This window comes from Micropterus dolomieu, linkage group LG07 (assembly GCF_021292245.1).
Source record: "Micropterus dolomieu isolate WLL.071019.BEF.003 ecotype Adirondacks linkage group LG07, ASM2129224v1, whole genome shotgun sequence".
NCBI classification, from domain to species: Eukaryota; Metazoa; Chordata; class Actinopteri; order Centrarchiformes; family Centrarchidae; genus Micropterus; species Micropterus dolomieu.
The window spans coordinates 4,730,159-4,748,233 of NC_060156.1; the positions used below are offsets into that span (position 1 = coordinate 4,730,159).

At 39.3% G+C, this 18,075-nt stretch overlaps 2 protein-coding genes across 6 annotated transcripts in view; one reads left to right on the forward strand and one right to left on the reverse strand.

The window, feature by feature from the left end:
• Positions 1-18,075, forward strand: part of zgc:162396 (uncharacterized protein LOC555292 homolog) — a 122,283-nt gene that overhangs the window by 86,037 nt on the left and 18,171 nt on the right. The window lies entirely within an intron of this gene.
• On the reverse strand, positions 883-14,964 carry LOC123973776. 5 transcript variants are annotated; one of them, XM_046054084.1, is made up of 3 exons: positions 5,477-5,491; positions 5,192-5,302; positions 883-2,953 (listed from the first exon to the last, which is right to left on the reverse strand). In XM_046054084.1, exons 2-3 carry the CDS (start codon positions 5,218-5,220, stop codon positions 1,162-1,164), a joined length of 1,821 nt encoding a protein of 606 aa, XP_045910040.1. In that variant the 5' UTR covers positions 5,221-5,302; positions 5,477-5,491; the 3' UTR covers positions 883-1,161. The 5 variants fall into 5 exon arrangements, with proteins under 5 accessions (XP_045910040.1, XP_045910043.1, XP_045910044.1 ...); XM_046054087.1 differs by lacking the exons at positions 5,192-5,302; positions 5,477-5,491 and adding an exon at positions 14,818-14,964; XM_046054088.1 differs by lacking the exon at positions 5,192-5,302 and having other exon boundaries at positions 5,477-5,587.

Consider the following 18,075-nt stretch of genomic DNA (forward strand, 5'->3'; position numbering starts at 1 on the left):
TAGCCTGTCACTGTCATAAGGTAACAAAATCTGCTTACTAGCACTTCTAAAGCTCACTAATTAACATGTTATATCTTGTTTGTTTAATCTGTACAAAAAAGTGCTGGGGTTATGTGAGGGACTATTACTTCAGGCAAAGAAAAAGTTCTGAGCTAAGCTAACATGCTGTTGGCTATCTCCTTATATTTAACGGACATATTGGAGTGTTACCAATCTTCTCGTCTACCTCTCGGCAAGAAAGTGAATAAAGCCCCCTTTACTCTGGACAAAAACCCACCGACACCCACTAACATCTGGCTTTTGTCTTCGGTGTAAGGGTAAAATCGGCATTCACTCTCGGGTGACATGTTCAGCAGTGATGTATAATTGGCACTGGGTGGACACGCACATTTTTTTCCCTCTTCCAGCACAACTCTTTCACCTGTTTCTATGTGCTGATGTCTATAAATGTCTCTTATGTAGTATTAGCATGCTAGGCAACAGTCTGTCAGCTGTGACGTCTTTCAGACCACTCAAACACTGTAAACACACTTTTTTTAAATACAGTTTATGGGTTACACACAGCAACCACTGTAACTTGCCGCCATCCCTTTCTACTATTTACTAACCCTGTTTAACGGCTCGTTTTTGACATCATTGAATGCAACACATTAGATAAAAAATAGAAAAGGCAAACTCTTCTACTGGCATTGTGAACAGAGTCAATCACCAATTTTTAGCAGGTTTAACCACTTTTAAAAAACTGCATACAGTATATGCACTGATTTTGGTGTAAAAATGATATATGAGTATTTGTGTCAAACTATGCCTATAATTCTGTACAAACACATTTTTAGGAGGACATGTGAAATTTAAGTACAAACTCAGAACATGCAAAAAAGGTTCTATCTTCAATAAATACAGTGGTTTTATTTACACCATGTAAACACTTTAACAGCAATGATTAGACCTCTTAATCTGTTAATAGTTCATATTGCGATTATAAAATTGATACACACTATATGAAACTGTAATTAAAAAAACCCTACTACATGTATATGATTAAAACAAATGAAGGCATCAGAGTCAGACACTCTTTGTGAATTTCATTTTTTTTGTTGACTTGTAAGGTTAAATGTCCTTCACAATCCACATGGTCACATTTCGTCTTACTACTGACTTTCAGATTGAAACTTTCTTCTCTTCCTCGCTCTCCAGCGGAGCACACTCACAATCGCTTGGCTCTAAAAGGCTGAGATTCACCTGTACTGCAACCAGTTTTTGCACCCTGCCAGCTGAGAGAGAACCCTGCACCTTTTTTGCACCTGTATGGCACAAGCTCGACCGGAGGCGCTCGCAAGCACCTGTTGTTGGTGGGATCTGAAGTATAGCAGCAGCCACAGCGGACAGCGGCTCAGAGGAACACAGCCCTTTCCACCAGGTGGATGCGGACACGTGCTGGCATGAGCTCCATATCCCGGCCCCCTTCCATAGTCCCTGCTTGGCTGAGAATCTGGCGAAGCTGCCGAGCACTTTACCCTCGTCAAGATTTAAATGATGTGACAGCTTAGATATCACATAGTAAGCACTGTTTATCTGCTCCCCGGAGAGTGTCTGCTGTCCAACGTACTTTGGATCCAGCATGTAAGCTGCTGCGTGGATGGGCTTCACGCAAAACTCCTGACACCTGTCTAATGATGCCATGACAGCTCTCTGTTCAGCACTATGCAGCACAGACCCAGACAGCGAAGTTCCAATGTGGTATTTTAACTGACTGAACATGTCAACAACACCCGAAAGTACAGTATCTTCTCTTTTCATGTAATCAATATAATTCCCAATCAAGTAGAGCAGGTTTCGACAGCTGCTTAACCCTTTCCAAAATGCTGCATCCTGTACTGTGGCCCTGACGGATGCTTCAACATCCAGTGTGGGGGAGACGGCCATCTCTTGTAGAGTGTTCTGAGCCTCCAGGAGGCTGTTAAACATGTTAACCACACCAGTCCAGTCGGCGCTAACAGGCAGTGCCAATGTTGTCCCATTAGCTGTGTGGTTTCTTATCTTTGTAGTCTGCCAGCATTTAAAGGTCCTTGCTAATATTTTTTGCTCTCTAACATACCTCACCACCTGCTCAGCTCTGCTGCACAGAGCCTTCACAGATGGCTGTGCAACCGTGTCATCAAAGAGCTGCTGGATGCCACACGCTGTGCAGCCAATAGCTGATATGTGTGGGAACGCTTCCTCTACTTGAGCCCAAGCTGCCGTCACTTCCGGGGCGTCATCAGTGACAACAGCAAAGACCTTTTGTGGACCCACTTCATTTATAATATCTTTCAGTTCCTCAGCCATAAACATGCTTGGGTGTGTCTGCTCCCCTGTCTTTGTACATTTGTAAAACAGTGGCACAGGGGTTGCAACCACATAAATGATTGTCCCAGTTTCTTTTATGTCAGACCAGCCACTGCAGATGATGGTGACACAGTCTGCTTTCCCTATAGCATCATGAACCTCGCTTTGTACTCGGTCATACTCACAGTCCAAGAGATGAGAGGACAAAGCCTCTCTGGTAGGCGGACAGTAAGCAGGTCGAAGCACGCTGAAAAATCGTTTCCAGTAAATATTGTCTGTGATAGTGAGGGGTGAGGAAGTGGCATAGACAGCTCTTGCCAGGCACTCGTCAGCATACGCCTGGCTGCGCTGATCCACTGAATCAATGAGGAACTGTCCCCCAGGAGTGGCAGATGGTAAGAACGAGAAGGAGGGAACGGGAATGGAGGCAGAGGAGCTCCCATCTGGGCCCGGTGACTGCTGCGAAACCACGGAGTACTCCTTGCATTTGTCCAAATGCATCTGCATCTTGGTAGCATTTTTTGTGTATGTTTTTGAACAGTAGTTGCAGATGAAGGTCTCCCTCCCATCTTTGATAGCCGGAGTGAAATGCTTCCAAACACCGGACTGCAAGCGTGGCATCGTCCTATATGAGTAAAATCAAGAAAAATATTATATTAGTTATTTATTAAATTGAATAGTGAATTCTGAATTTATTAAAGGTTAGCCTCTTGAGATACATCATCTCATTTTCAAGAGGGTCCTGGTAGAACTCCTCTTGTGTGTCTAAAAATGTCTCAGCTTGGGGTGTTTTTAACAACACCAAAGCTAATATGGTCCTGAAGGATAATTTTGGTATTTTAAAAAAATAGCGAGGATTTTTTTGTATGCTATTAAGGATGCAACTACATTTTATTTTCATAATCAGATCATATGCTGTTTATATCCTGAAAATAATGACATTATTGTAAACTTCCACTACTAATACTACTTTCTAAAGCCCAAGGTGATATAATCACATTGCTTGTTCCCAAAACAAATACTGTAAAAACTAAAAATATTCAGTTTACTAGCAAAAAAAAAAGCAAGCCGCAAGAAAGATAAGCAGCAAATTGGGGTGATTAACTGATTAATCAGCTCACTGATTGGGCTCTAATGTTCTTAGCAAAAATCCATTAAATTAAGGCAACTCTGAAGACACCCTTCTCACCCAAGGTAGCGATTTGATACACCTGCTAGTAATGATTTGACTGACAAACATCACTTGTGACAGGTCACAAAATCCATCTCACTCAAGAAGGTGTAGCTGGAAGGTGTATTTTGTTCCCCTCTACTGAAAAAAGTTACATTTGACAAATCTGGACATTGACATTACACGCATCCTTGCTCTTTTTTTGTCTTTGACTGAGACAAATGTTTTCCCCCTCTACCTTTAGAATGACTTTGCTGAAAGATGGTGTTTCCCAGCCTTTTGGCTTGTAACTCCGTAAAACTAATTATATCTACCTCTGACCCCTTATCACAGGCTAGAGTTAGGTCGCTTCAGTCTACAGATACAGGCCAGTTCAAAAGTCATTACGGTCATTATTTTATTTAATGCTATCCAACTATTTGAAGACATAAACGTTTCTTGTAATTCGTTTTGTACAAGGAAAATAAATATAATTTTGTGTGGCACAATTTAGTTTTTTTATTTTTTTATTTTCTGTTCTGTTAAATATCTCATAACCCCTTAGATTTATCTTTGGACCCTCTTCGATGTCTCGACCCACAGGTTGGGAACCACTGCCTCTGCCTCTGCCAGTTACAAGTATGTTAGGCTACTGTTAGTTCCTTCAGAAATGACAATTTCATTTCCAAGCAGTGCAAAATGTGTCTCATAACAAATAACTATTTAGAATTTTAAGATTAATGTAATGTTAATTTTAATTCACTGGAAACCTGCCAGGTCCTTATAATGTTTAAAAATCAGTTACCTATCACAAAAAATTACAAACACATTAAATGAGCAAATAACCGTTGACTTATTCACCAACCTCTTTGTATGAACACTATTCCACTTTCACAACGGTCGCAAAGGACATTTAAAGTCTATCGTGCTGTGCATTTTGCATATCAAGCTTAACTTACTGTAACATTAACAGTTAGCTTTTTTGGCTAACGTTGCCTCGATAACCTGCTAACGTTAGCAAAGTGGTTCAAATAAAACAACAAAGTACAAATTGTCCCGGTAAAAAAACTTTAACCGGATCGCGGACTACCTGCACACTGAAATTATCCAGTGTTACAGCGTGATTTAATAAGTAATTTTTGAAAATAATTCATAACTTGGTGAGACAACGCCATACACAGCGTTTTTTCATACATCGTTATATATCCATGGTTTGTTATGAGCGTAGCTACTTCCTGAAACCGAATGCTTCAAGTAAGGGAGCTCAGATGGATCAATAAACGTGGGTTCGACTCTGGTAGTTGCAGGGAAGCAAAGGAGACAAAATGTTTGAACATATACTGTTAAATGGCAGGTGACTCGACAGCTGCTTCAAAACCCATGGAAGGTGACAGGTAAAAACAACTCATTGCGAAATGAACAGTACAGTATGGTGATAGTAATTCAGGATTTGTAGTGGTGAAAAGTGCTCTGATTGCCTCCTGTAGCTTATATGGAGTGTAGGCTACATTCACTCTCTTTTTATTCTCATTCTAAATAGCTTTATTATCCTCAGCAGTCAAACTTGTCTCTCTCTCTCTGTGATGCATAACCCTGAATTACAGTATGGCCAGAGGTTAATGAGGTAATTAAGGAATACTATTGCTTAAATGGCTTTAAGTGCCTACCATTCAAAAATGCTATTTACATAAAATGAAATACATTCTTACTTACTTTTTGACATGTGAAAAGGAAAAGCACATGTGTAATTAATTATGGCTGGGTCCCATTTTTCAGTTCCAAGGCCTTGGTATTTTGCCTGATAGCTCTTGTGGTTTCCTGGAACTGAGCCATTGTTAATGTCATTAGTTCCACCTGGGCTTTGCCTTAAAATTATTTCAAATACCAGCTGTGAAAAAGGTATGTATTAAAGAATAATTCCAGGTGTATGTACGCAGCCTTGGCTCTGTGTAAATGAGAAACAAACAAAGTGGCTAGGTCCAAGCTACACAACATTACTTTAGCCGTTGCAGCCACAAGGTAACTGTAAATGACCCCCGGACATTCAGATTCCACTGTAGTTTTCCAAGACATGCTGTTGTTGTGATGTTAGCTATAGCAGCAGGAGAGTTGTGAATACTGCTGTCTGGAGCTGGTGTGCTGGGTCTGAGAAACCATCTTGTTGTCTCTTCATGTTAGCTTCGCAGCAGTAACTGCTGTGACAGTTTGCTAACCCACAACTTGGCTAATGTTGGTTATATTACTTGCTGTGTCGCTGCTACATCATGGTATATGTCATGGTATTGGATGTCTACAGTCTACCTCCACCTTTCAATCATTTTTGTTCAGTAAAGATAGGAAAATAATGAAAAATAGCCATCACTTTTTCCTGAGCAAGAGATGATGTCTTCAGATTGCTTCTTCTTTTGTCTGACCAACAGTCCAAAAGTCAAAAGATATTGTTTATTATGATGTAAAGCAAGGAAACACAGCAAATTCTGACATTTGAGAAACCAATTGTCAATTAATTTTTATGTTGATTGACTGAATGAATCAACTAAATTATTTTCTCTTCCCAATAAATTTGACTAACCTGGAGATTTGTTTAAAACCTGTGTGATAACCGATATAAAACTTTGGTCAAACCTATATGGCTAAAAAGTGTGTACTCTAAAGCATTTACTGTGTGTAAAATGAATAAGCTGTATTCCTCACTGTGAGGAAGAGACTGGGAATCATTCTTTTATGTGTAAGGCAACGTCAGGCTTGATCAACCGTTAAATACCACCGTACTGCTGACCCCTTGTTTTTAGCTCCCTCCATGCTATGTTAGTTCTCCTAGCAAAATGTTTGGATCTACCAGCGCTACTGACGCGTCACGTAGTACGTGCCTAATTGAACTGAATAGATCGGCTATTTGATCCACCTATTTGAGTCAGTATCGGGCTGATATCAGTACTGGATCATTGCATCCCTATTACTATGTAGCACTAATTTTACAGTTTTTCCTAGATGAAGGCAATAAAAGCAGATGCATATCTAGAAGTTTTTCAACACATATAGTCCAAATCCTTGTCACTATGTGCTTATTCTCCAAACTGATTCCTTACTACTGGTGTAGGTCTGTACTGGTTTCGGTGTTAATAGCCCACACTGATTTGCTTTAACACTAAATGACAGTGATTATCTCTAGCTCGGGGTCACATTTCAGCGCCATGTGTCTGTCATTAGTGACATTTCTGGAGTTTATACAGTGTCCAGATTTTTGTGGAGAGTCGAGTGCAGCCAAAGCAAACTAACTCTATCTAATTTAAGGGGAATCTGAGCTGGTAATGTCAGGTTGTAAGACAGCACTCCTCAGAGGGAGAATATTCACATTGACACGCGAGACAGAGAGAGAAACAGGACCTCACGAAAGCCCAGCGCTGTTATTTTCTTGTCTCTCAGCGTTGGATTAAGTCGCCCAGCCCTTTTAGAGTGCATCAGTATTTGAGCCAGGGAATTAAGAGTCCAGACCACAGGGACACCAGTAGAGAGGAAGCAGGATGATGTCATGACATGGCAGTGATGGAGGGTGATGTTGGTTTTCTGGTTAGTTGCCGGGTTTGGCTGCTGTCAGGCCTTCTCTGGTCTCATGGGAATTGTTTCACCATTTATTCAGAGGTTATACTTTTTTCATACTTAAATGACTTGATAGGAAATTCCATCTGGGACAGAAGGAAAAACACAATTGAGATGTCTTGGAATTACAGAATTTGATTTAGAGCACAGAAAAGCACATATTAAAGTATGATATCCCCCCCCCCCCCGTTTCGTTCCAGATTTAGTAGTCCCCTGAGCAAAAGTTTCCTCTCTAATCTCATTTAATGTGCAACTGTAACAAGATGACATACCAAAAGCAGTTCCATGCTGACATCTTGATTTAACTGTCTCTGATTTAACTCTTGCACACAAGTATTTTTTGTCTCAGAATACAGTAATGACAAAACTGTAATGATGACACATAAGCCCCATCCATCTGTAGGTTGTTGTGGGAAATTTGTCTCAAAGATTAAAGTTATCATTTAAGGTCCAATAAACGCATTCATGTCTTCTCTGTGAAATGCCCCCTCTTTCACATTGCCCTGTCAGAGGCAGGCTTAATCCCTCAGCGTTAGCTTTGGACCCAAACACTTTGTGACATAAAAGCCTTTCAATTACCATGTAAAATGCACTTCTTTTACACGAAGCAGCGCCAAACACTTTTGACTTAGGAAGGCATTAGGCCACTCAATGGAGATAAATTAAATGGTATAATTTTATTCCACTTTATTGGCCGATCTCTGTTTCTTGGAGATTAAAGCTAAAATTACATCATGGGACTCTGTTAGCAATTACTTGATTTATATCAGAGCGCTGCTACTTTTAAACAGACTGAAAATAGCTTTAGTGGGCAGTTTGTGGGAAAAACATCACTTACTCTATGTGTAGGCTGTATGCTCTGCTCTCAGACAATGACATTTGTTGTTGTGAGAGTTTTGCTTTTAACAGTTTCATTTGTTCTCTCTGTCTGTGGTTCTCATTTCTTAATATAAAAGTGTTTCCATATTGTCATAAAGCTTGCCTTCAAACAAGTCTTTTTTTTATAGATGTTATGTACATCTGGGTGTTTGTTTTTCTTTTCTTGTAATTTTGTCAGGACACACTGAGCTCACCTCTTGCTCTCAGTTTGTTATCTCAGAAATGCTAATACATTCATGACTGACTTCTGAATTAATCTTGCAAACACTGCTATATTCTAGTTCAGTTAAAAAGCCAAACATTGCTGTCTGCTGCAGCTGTGCAAAGGTAGGGCAGATGCATACCACAGCCTCAGTTGGGATCCATCCATGTCAATTAGACCTACCACAAGAGTCGGATGAGTGGGATTTATTATTAAGGTAAGTTTAATACCGGAGTAAGCTAATTAGAGATCATCAGCCCATTCTTGAGTAAATATCACAGCGGTGTTCCTCCACACTTAAATCATTTATCTCTACCACTGCCTGCTCTACCTTTACCACCCAGCAGAGGCCACTGTGGCCAAGCGCCTTCACAAGACCTTTGACATAAGTACACATCCCTCTCTGACTCACCAGTGACCTCAGCTTGATGGCAATTGGCTAGCCCACTGGGCATTCATCATGACAGAAATGCTGTAGAATTCAACACCAAGGCTCTGCAGTAAATGGCAATTTGGTGAAGCTCATGTTTCTATTTAAACCTGCCAGAGTGTTGGTTCAAGTCCATGGTCATTTTTGAGGCTATAAATTGTACTGCTGTCAAGCAAATATCCCATTTAATGCCACGTGGTCATGTTTGAATAGCACATGTCTTCCTGGTTTTTGAGACAGTTCCCTGCTCTTACATTTGCGACTGAAGCACCACGAGCAAATTCAGGTGGTGACTACTAAAAATCACAGTTACAGCTAGCTGCACAGGTAAGTCATGTCAAAGTGACCATTTAACAGTATTTATGACTTTTAACAGAATCACATGGCAAGATAAATTGCTTTTACAACGGTTGTAAATAAGAGGGAAAAGTCTCTGAATTCGTGACAACACATGCAAAGAACAAAAATAAAAAGGAATTGTGTTTTTAGGCGGGGTGGAGATTGTGAACTATGAAGTGCAGGAAAATGACCACAAATGCTTGTTAAAGCATAGGTTTGCCATTTTTCCGCATCTGTCTTAAAACAACATTTACGTTAAAATAGTTTATGGTCTTTATAATCCGTCCTCCTGTTTGTACTGGCCATTAAGAGATTCCTTCATAATGTGGTTCCAATGTGAGTGATATGGGACAAAATCTACAGTCCTTGTTCCGTCCTAGAATACATTTCAAAGTTTATCTGACGCTAAAATGAGGCTTTAGCAGTCCGAGTTAGACAAATCAAATCAGTCATCAATCAGTATCTTCGTAAGTTACAGTCTTTTTGGTATGAAATTCCTTCACAATTCCTCTACCTCCATTTAGCATTGAAACACACTTTACTAAACAGTAGGGATGAGCGAGCAGACCGTTATCTATATCTGTACCTGTTCAACCAACTAAATTATTAATAATATTGTTAATTTAAGCCTGACATTTATATTAATATTTACAGAAAAGCCTCAGAATTGAGCTTCAGAGGAATGTTTTTGATCACAATAGTAATGCACAATAGTAAGTTCCTATATTTATTGTTATTAGATATTGACAAAATTTATTCTGATGATATTCTTGAAAAGTACATTATCTGTACTGCACACGCCTTTCAGCCTAGTACTTGCTTAACCCTACTAAACACACATTTTGGAAGATACTCACTTAGTTTGACTATCTCAGACTGCTGAAGCCTCATATTAACTTTAGATAGACATCTGAATATATTTACTTGTTTATTTTATAACAAGTACTGTGGAAGAAGTTCACTTGACAGTCAGAATTGACAGGAGGAACAATTACAACGACTGATAACCTTGTATAACAACAATATTGCCAAAGCATCATACAATCTACATAAGAACAATCAACCCCATACATTTTAAATGAGTAAATAATAATCTCTCTCTGTTTGGTCAGTTTGGGTCGAACACATTTGCTGCAAATTGAATGTTACTGTGCAGAGGCAGAAGGCAGCGCCTGCTTGGACTTAACATAATTATGTCTCTCTTTCTTGCAGTATTTTTCACTTTACTGCGTGAAGACGCTCCAGTGAGCAAAAACAGTAATGACTGTCTGCCTGTAAACAGTAATTTGCACAGGTACAGTAGCTCACCATTCACAGAGCAGCTATAGGCACAGGATGGATGTACTGACCAACAGGGGCTGAGAGGCAGTGTGTCTTATTTCCCCTCTGAACACAACTAATGTTCCGTAGTGAAGCAGGTGTGTGAGGGGAGGCGGATCAGGAGTGAAAAACATAGGTAAAGCTTAATGGATCAGAAATGGTGGCTAAGAAATCAATCTCTCTCCCAGCCTCTCTCCTTCATTTCCAATCCATATTTTTGTTTTCCGTGTGAAAAAGACAAGCTCAAACGCCTCAATGAGTCATAGCCATCGCTCCATTCATCCAATAAACACCCTCGAAAATATCACAACCATTTGTCTTTGAAATTATCTCGCATCCAAATGGAGGTTTTACGCTTGTTTTGTTTTGTGCTTTTTTTTCCCCTTAAGGATGCTAAATCTCGTAACAACTTGCAAATTCACTGAAATGCAGCGACATTAATGATTAAAGCAAGTTCACAGGCATCCTGTCTTTGTAGATTAACACCAAAGCCATTGTTTACTGCAGCAGGCAGGGGCAAAATATTTGCCACATCCAGGAGTGTAAAAGAAAAGATTGTATTCTCGAGTCCCTGAAGTTTGCAAGACCACTCCTAACTGCATTTTCTATGTTGGTAATGGGTTTGAAGCAGCAGTCTGCTTTGTTAGTCACAGTGAAGTCAGGCAGGAGTCAATTTGTCTAAACTGAAGAGTAACATTTAAATAACAAAGGAGCTTGAACTGCTAAGAAATATGAAATAATTTACAGGATAATTTTCCTTAAAAACTAATTACATTGCACACAGTGTTCTTGCAGTATAATCTGAGTGTTTCCAATCACTCTTTACAATGAATATAAGATTCATTGTGCCAGTACACAGGAGTTAGTTAATACACAGAAGACTGTCTTATTCTTGGATGGTTTAATCTTCCCTAGATGTTTTAATAATGTGTGTAATATAGAATATAACATTGTAAACAAGGAATATCAAAGTAAAGTATCTGTATCAGAGAGAATTTGTAAAAGGCGCTATCATGATGATGAAATTTGAGTGAAATCCCAAAAAAGCACTTTGCATTTCAACAGCAAATCTTATGCAGACAGCACAGACAGGCGTATTTGTTCTGTCAGTGTTTTTTGTCAGACGGAGCCATTTGGGATAAATACTGTATTCTTTCTGCTGCTTCTTCAGGTGAAATATCACTTGCTTTACAACAGGCCATGACCCAAGCTCAACCCTCTTAGCATGGGGTCGGCTTGTGGAGCGTGACAGTAATGCGTTGTTATGGAGACCTATAGACTGACCTTAACATATGCTATGAAGCTAAAAGCATCATAATCACATCTACTACCTGATCCACAAAACACAGAGTTAAAACGGCAAAGGCTCACAGTCACATGTTCTCTTTGGCTGCAACAATAAAGAAAAGGAAAACCAATGACCGCAACAGACACATTCTTGAAGTGTCAAGGGTTAAAAGGAGTCTTGTGGGTTGAGTACACATGCATCCAATTAGTTCACAAATAGGCAAGAGGAAACCGTTGATTTAGGAATATTGCTGAAGAATGACTTTAATTAGCTAAGAGACTAAGGGGCCCTAAATATGGGTACCACTGTCAGCATCAAACAAGGCCAGGCAGCATTAATCAGCAGCACCAACGGGGGACTCAACTGGGGCTGAACTCACTGGAAACAAGATGACTAGGGGTGACATTTGTTGTTTGTTTTTTGACATCGCCGCCCCCCTGACAAATCATGTCTGTTGAAAGAAGAATGCTAAAAGTAAAGCAGATGGAAGAGATGGGTATGCATTGAAAGGAACAAAGGTTTGGCCCTGCTTGTTGCTTTTTACTCCACAGCAGAAACCACGCTATTGTCACTTCCAACTGGCACAGCTGGGTTGTGACTGTTGTGACTTTCAAACCATTAATAGGCTCATTTGAAAGGCAAATACAGCAGAATTGAATGTCAGTGTATTGCTCCACGCAAAGCCTCGTCTTATTAGATTTTGAAGGCTGTGACTCACTCGCTCTGAATATTTCAGCATGCGGCGCTATCGTGTTGATAATGTGAGGTAAATTAGCCTCGGCTTTTAGACTTTGTCAACCAAAACTGCATTTGTTGGCTTATTAGGATCAAAAAGTTTGGGATCTGTTTTGAAATGTTTCGCTGAAGGACTTGGAAGTGTTTTGAGACGAAGATGGGTGATACAAGGTAGGATAAGGTAAAGTTTATGAAAGTTATGTAATCTGTCATCACGTCTAATGCTTTTAACTACAATTACTTTGAATGAATGAGTATTTGTGGCGGTTTCAATGTATTTTGCAGGGTCACTCTGGCTGTTTAAGGGATAAAACTGTGTCCAGTTATGGAATATAACGAAGTACATTTACTCAAGTACTGAACATATATGCAATTTTCAGGTAACTGTACTTTGCTTGAATTTTCTTATTGTATGCGACTTTATACAGGAAATATTGTACACTTTATTCCACTACATTTGACAGCAGTAGTCACTAGTTACTTACTACTAATTAAGATTTTATATACAAAATATATGATCTTATAAAATAATGATGTACTGTTATTGATGAAACTATCCAACAGTATACAAAATATTTAAAATTGGCTCCTCCTTGGTCCGCTATAACACTAAACTGCACACATTTGTGTGTCAGTAGTAATAATAATAATATATATAAAAATATGTTTATTATGAACACTTTTACAATAATACTACTACCTTTACTTCCAGTAAGTAGCATTTTCAATGCAAGACTTTTACTTGAAATTGCGGTATTGCTACTTTTACATAGGTGAAGGATCTCAAGAGTTCTCCCACCGCTGCCATTTAATGCCACTTTATACTTGTGCTGCTCTGCATTTTAGAGGGAAGTATTGAACTTCCTACTCTACTACATCTGAGAGCTGCAGTTGCTAATTACTATACAAAATTCTAATTTGAAATACAAAGCTAAGTTGCTTGCTATGATGCATTATGCTCCGAACTACTGAACAGTTTTATAAAATTGGAGTTGAAACAATCACTGTATTCAATCAGACTATCATCAGAAAATTTTTTGGCAGCTCTTTTGATACCTGATTTTTCAATTTTATTAGGCAAGAATGCCAAACTCAAAGGTGATGGTTTGCTGCATTTCCTCATCTGAATTACAGTAAACTGAATAAGGTTGGGGCTTGGACTATTGGTGGAACAAATAAGCAATTTGGAGGTGTCCCTTTGGGCTCTGCATTATTCTCATGGGCATTTCACAAACCAGTCAATCAAGAAAATAGCCAACAAATGAATCCATAATGAAAACAATCATAAATTGCAGTCCTATATAATAAAGAATATGTTAAGAAACAGTAGAAGGCTGCTTACACATAAATGCAGTGGTAATAATGATGAATAATATAACGGCCAAGTATCTGAATAATTCTTACTACGCTGCCTGTGCCACATAAAGCTAAGATTTCCCTGTCTCACAAATCCAATCTGTCAGCCACATATAAAGCGCTTCTCTGATTTCAGTCTCTTCCTCCTGCATATGTAATACTAATCATCATTTTATCAATTCAGTTTTAGTATGTATTATGGTGGCAGCTCCCCCGAGAAGTCTTTTACTTTCAAACAAGCCAACTGAAACTAAGTTTCCATAAATTTATACTCAGGCGCTGACTTAACCAGGTAGAGAACTACCTAAGATGACTGAGCAATTATATAGAAATTACCCAGCTGAGTCAGTGAGCCAGTTCAAGAAGCAGCGTGTTAAAACCATTATGGGTTTTTGACAGCGTCTCTTAATTGATTGATGCACAGCAACTAACTAGTGATTGTCATGCTGTGTGCTCATATGAATCATCTCAAATGTTGTGGTAGGGGGTGCTTTCAGCTTCACATCACACTCCAGAGAGCATGAGCACTTCGCATGAAAATTGTGTAAGATGTATGGGAGGGTGATAATGAATGCAAATGTTAAAATATTATCATCTTGATTGTTTGTGTCTGTGTGTATTCATTTAGGTGTGTCTTTGTGAATATGCTGGTCAATTATAAAAACAGAGGTTCCTGTCGGAACATTTTGTGTCTTCACTTGACTTTACCCACTGACTATTTTATAAAAACCTGCAATTTTCTTTGCATTCCTTAAATAGCTTTTGTCTCAGAGGACTGGGTTCTGTGAGCTGAGAGTGAATGATTACTGAAGCTTGCCAAGCGCAGTTCAAATTGATAATTGTATACAGGTTTTAAAACAGGTATGGCATGAAGAAATGGATATGGTTTTAATCAATCCCCTCTTGCTTATGATGAGCATGTAATTTCGTTTGCGAAGGACTAGATCATGATAAAAAAACAAGCACCCCCCCCCCCCTCCAAATGTTATAAAATCTGACAAAAGATCACAAGCCCATTTCGAACCTCCAGACTAAAACAACACAGTGGTGTTGTTTTAGCCCAGTCACCAGGAGCCCCTACAGCTGATGGTTCAGCTCAAGTGCATACATTCAAGCAGGTCAAAGTAGCAGGTGTACTGTGTCATCCTGTTGTTAAAGGGATAGTTTGATATGTTGGGAAAAATACTTACCGTACGCACTTTCTTGACAGTTAGATGAGAAGATTTATACCGCTTATGTCTGGCAACTAAATATGAAGGCACAGCCAGCAGACCGTTAGCTAAGCTTGCCATAAAGGCTAGAAACAGCTAGCCTGGCTCTGACTGAAGGACACAAAATCCACCCACCAGCTCCTCTAAAGCTCACCAGCTTTGACTCTTGTTTAATCCTTACAAAAATACGTTGTGTAATGACGACAAGTTGTGGTACAGAGGATAATGTGCCACACTATTTCTTGGCCAGGAGCAAGTGACTTTCTTCTCGTTACCTTGAGGTAGCCAGGCAACCACTAGAGACTCCACTTCAATTTTTGGCTTAAACAAACATGATATAACATGTCAATTAAGGAAGTTTTAGAGGCCCTGGTAGGCAGATTTAGTTATCTTTGGAAAGAACTAGGCTAGCTGTTTCCCTGTTTCCAGTCTTTACGCAAAGCTAGGCAAGCCCAAGCATAAACCCACTCATATCAACAGATATACTGTGTTGTGTTTGTAGATGGCTCCTAAAACCATAAATCAAGAAGTATAATAAATATTTAAAACCCAAACCTCAAAGCCCATCAGGACACAGATACAGTGGCATACAGTTAGACACCATGTCTCCTCCATTCATGTGCACTTTGTCCTACATATTTGTATATTTCTCAGAAGAAGCGGCTCTTCTGCCCTCAACTGCTTCCAGATGTGGAATGCCAGAGATAATCTGTCTTTTTGGATGTCAGTGAGAGCAGGGTGTCTTGCAGGAGCTGAAGGTCCAGATCCAACTCCCAAGTTGTAGACATCCTAGACACGCTCATGGTAAAAAGTAGAAATGCTCACGTGGGCAAACACAAACACACTCACACAAACACAAGGCCCCAAACCTGAACCCAGGAAAATAAGTCAAAACTATCCGCTAACTATGACGTTTTAAAAAGGTTTTACAAGTTCTTGGCATAAGCTGTAGTAATTAAGGTTACAATTAAGGTTTACCAAGAAAACCATGGAGCAATACAGTATTCATTGTCAAGTGAAATACCCACACCAAATACAAATGACTTTCTCATGTTTTAATAGACTAATCGACCTCTATCTCAATGTCTAGAGATAGATATATGAATAACACTGTCAAGATGGCATGTACTGTAAGTATTCCTTTTTTTGCTGTTTTGTACTTTGATTACTGTTTATTCATCCCATATTTTAGTTTTTGAAGTGGTGTTTCGCTGATGGTTAACAGATGCTTAGGGAGAGACAGAACAGATAGGCAACACAGGAAGCTGTGAAAACTGGAAGAAAAATGTGAGAACATGGCCTATTTAATGTGCATCATGAACAACACACACACCCATTACAAACATGTCTGTGTAATGAATCTTGTAAGCAAATATCTAAATTGCATAGCGATGGACAGGAGTCATTTATGGACTTTTAATAAAGACATCTGACATTCGTTTTGTTTTGACTTTTGAGGGGAAATATTCAGTATAGCATTTCATTACAGTCGGGCTCCAGGACCTTTAGCGGGCAGGTCTCCCATAGCCAATATAAACAACCAATCTTGGAAGCCGGGTGCCAGGCATCACAGCAACCCAAAATGTATATGGCAACAGAACAGAGCAGAGACCGGGCACTCGGGCAACTCGTCATCCAATCAGAGTAAAGGTTTCCAGACTGGAAAAAGTGTCCGAAACAATTATTATAGTTTAGAGGGGAAAGCAATTTAGCGGCAAACTGAACAAGAACTTAAGAAAAAAAGCTCCTTCACAAACATAAGCGAGTGGATTGATGTCATTACTGTACATCTGGGTATTTTTCTGGCCGCAAAAACAAAAGATTGGCTTTGTCTGAAAGACTATTAATGTTCAAATTTCCCTGGAACCAGAGCAGTCATTACAATGTTTGGCAGCAGCTTGCCTTTATGGATGAATTTTAGAGCAGGATTCACATCCATAGAGGGGAATACCAGTCATCTAGAATGAGCTGAGCTAGAACCCATCCTTTAAAACAGACAGACAGGCCTGAAAATACATCTACTTCTCCAACCAACCTTTTGCCTTTTTTGGGTGAGGCTCCATGGGACGTTGAAGTATGTTATTATTGAAGGGTTCTCTTGTGGTAGAGGAGGCAACGTGTCAATAAGACACCAGATTGCAGATCATAAAACATAACAAGCTCACATTTCTCAAAACAGTCTGCTTCTGCTTGAGGGAAAATGGCAGCCTTTTGAGAGAGAAGAGGGGGGAGGGAAATTATTCTGTTGGATGTTGGATTCCAGACATGATAGCTCATTGTTGTCTCTGCAGAAAGCATAGCAAGACTTGGGGCCCCGTTGCACAGTCACCTCGAAGAATTAAAAAAGTCAAATGCCAAATACTATCAGTCTGACTTACTGTAAAACTTTTTCTGGTTTTGAAGTTACAGGGTATTTTTTTTTATGTCAACTGACTGTTCGCTAAAACTAACATCCTTTTAGTTACAGTTTCTATGCCTGTGAAGCTTTCTATTCTCACACAGCACATACAATTTTCAGTGATTCAATAGTTGCACATTTAACTTTCAGGGTTGGGGAGTAACGGATTACATGTAATGGCATTACGTAGTCAGGATACAAAAACAAGTAACTGTATTCCGTTACAGTACAGAAAAAATAGACATAATCAGATTACAGGTGCATTTTGTAAAAATGGGGATCACACATAGGGATTACTTTAAGCACAGTTTCCATGAAACAGAAAATGCTGTGCTATTTGCCTCTGTATGTGTTTTTTTATATACAGTCTATGGAATATGTACAGTGGGTACGGAAAGTATTCAGACCCCTTTAAATTTTTCACTCTTTGTTTCATTGCAGCCATTTTCCAAAAATCAAAAAAGTTCATTTTATTTCTCAGTAATGTACACTCAGCACCCCATCTTGACAGAAAAAAACAGAAATGTAGAAATTTTTGCAAATTTATTAAAAAAGAAAAACTGAAATATCACATGGTCATAAGTATTCAGACCATTTGCTCAGTATTTAGTAGAAGCATCCTTTTGATCTAATACAGCCATGAGTCGTTTTGGGAAGGATGCAACAAGTTTTTCACATCTGGATTTGGGTATCCTCTGCCATTCCTCCTTGCAGATCCTCTCCAGTTCTGTCAGGTTGGATGGTAAACGTTGGTGGACAGCCATTTTCAGGTCTCTCCAGAGATGCTCAATTGGGTTTAAGTCAGGGCTCTGGCTGGGCCATTCAAGAACAGCCACGGA

Coding starts and splice junctions, on each gene's coding strand:
- LOC123973776 (XM_046054084.1), bottom strand. CDS start 5,220: ATGTGCTTTTCCTTTTCACATGTCAAAAA. Junction 2,954..5,191: donor TCCTTTTCACATGTCAAAAA/GTAAGTAAGAAT, acceptor TTACTCATATAG/GACGATGCCACGCTTGCAGT.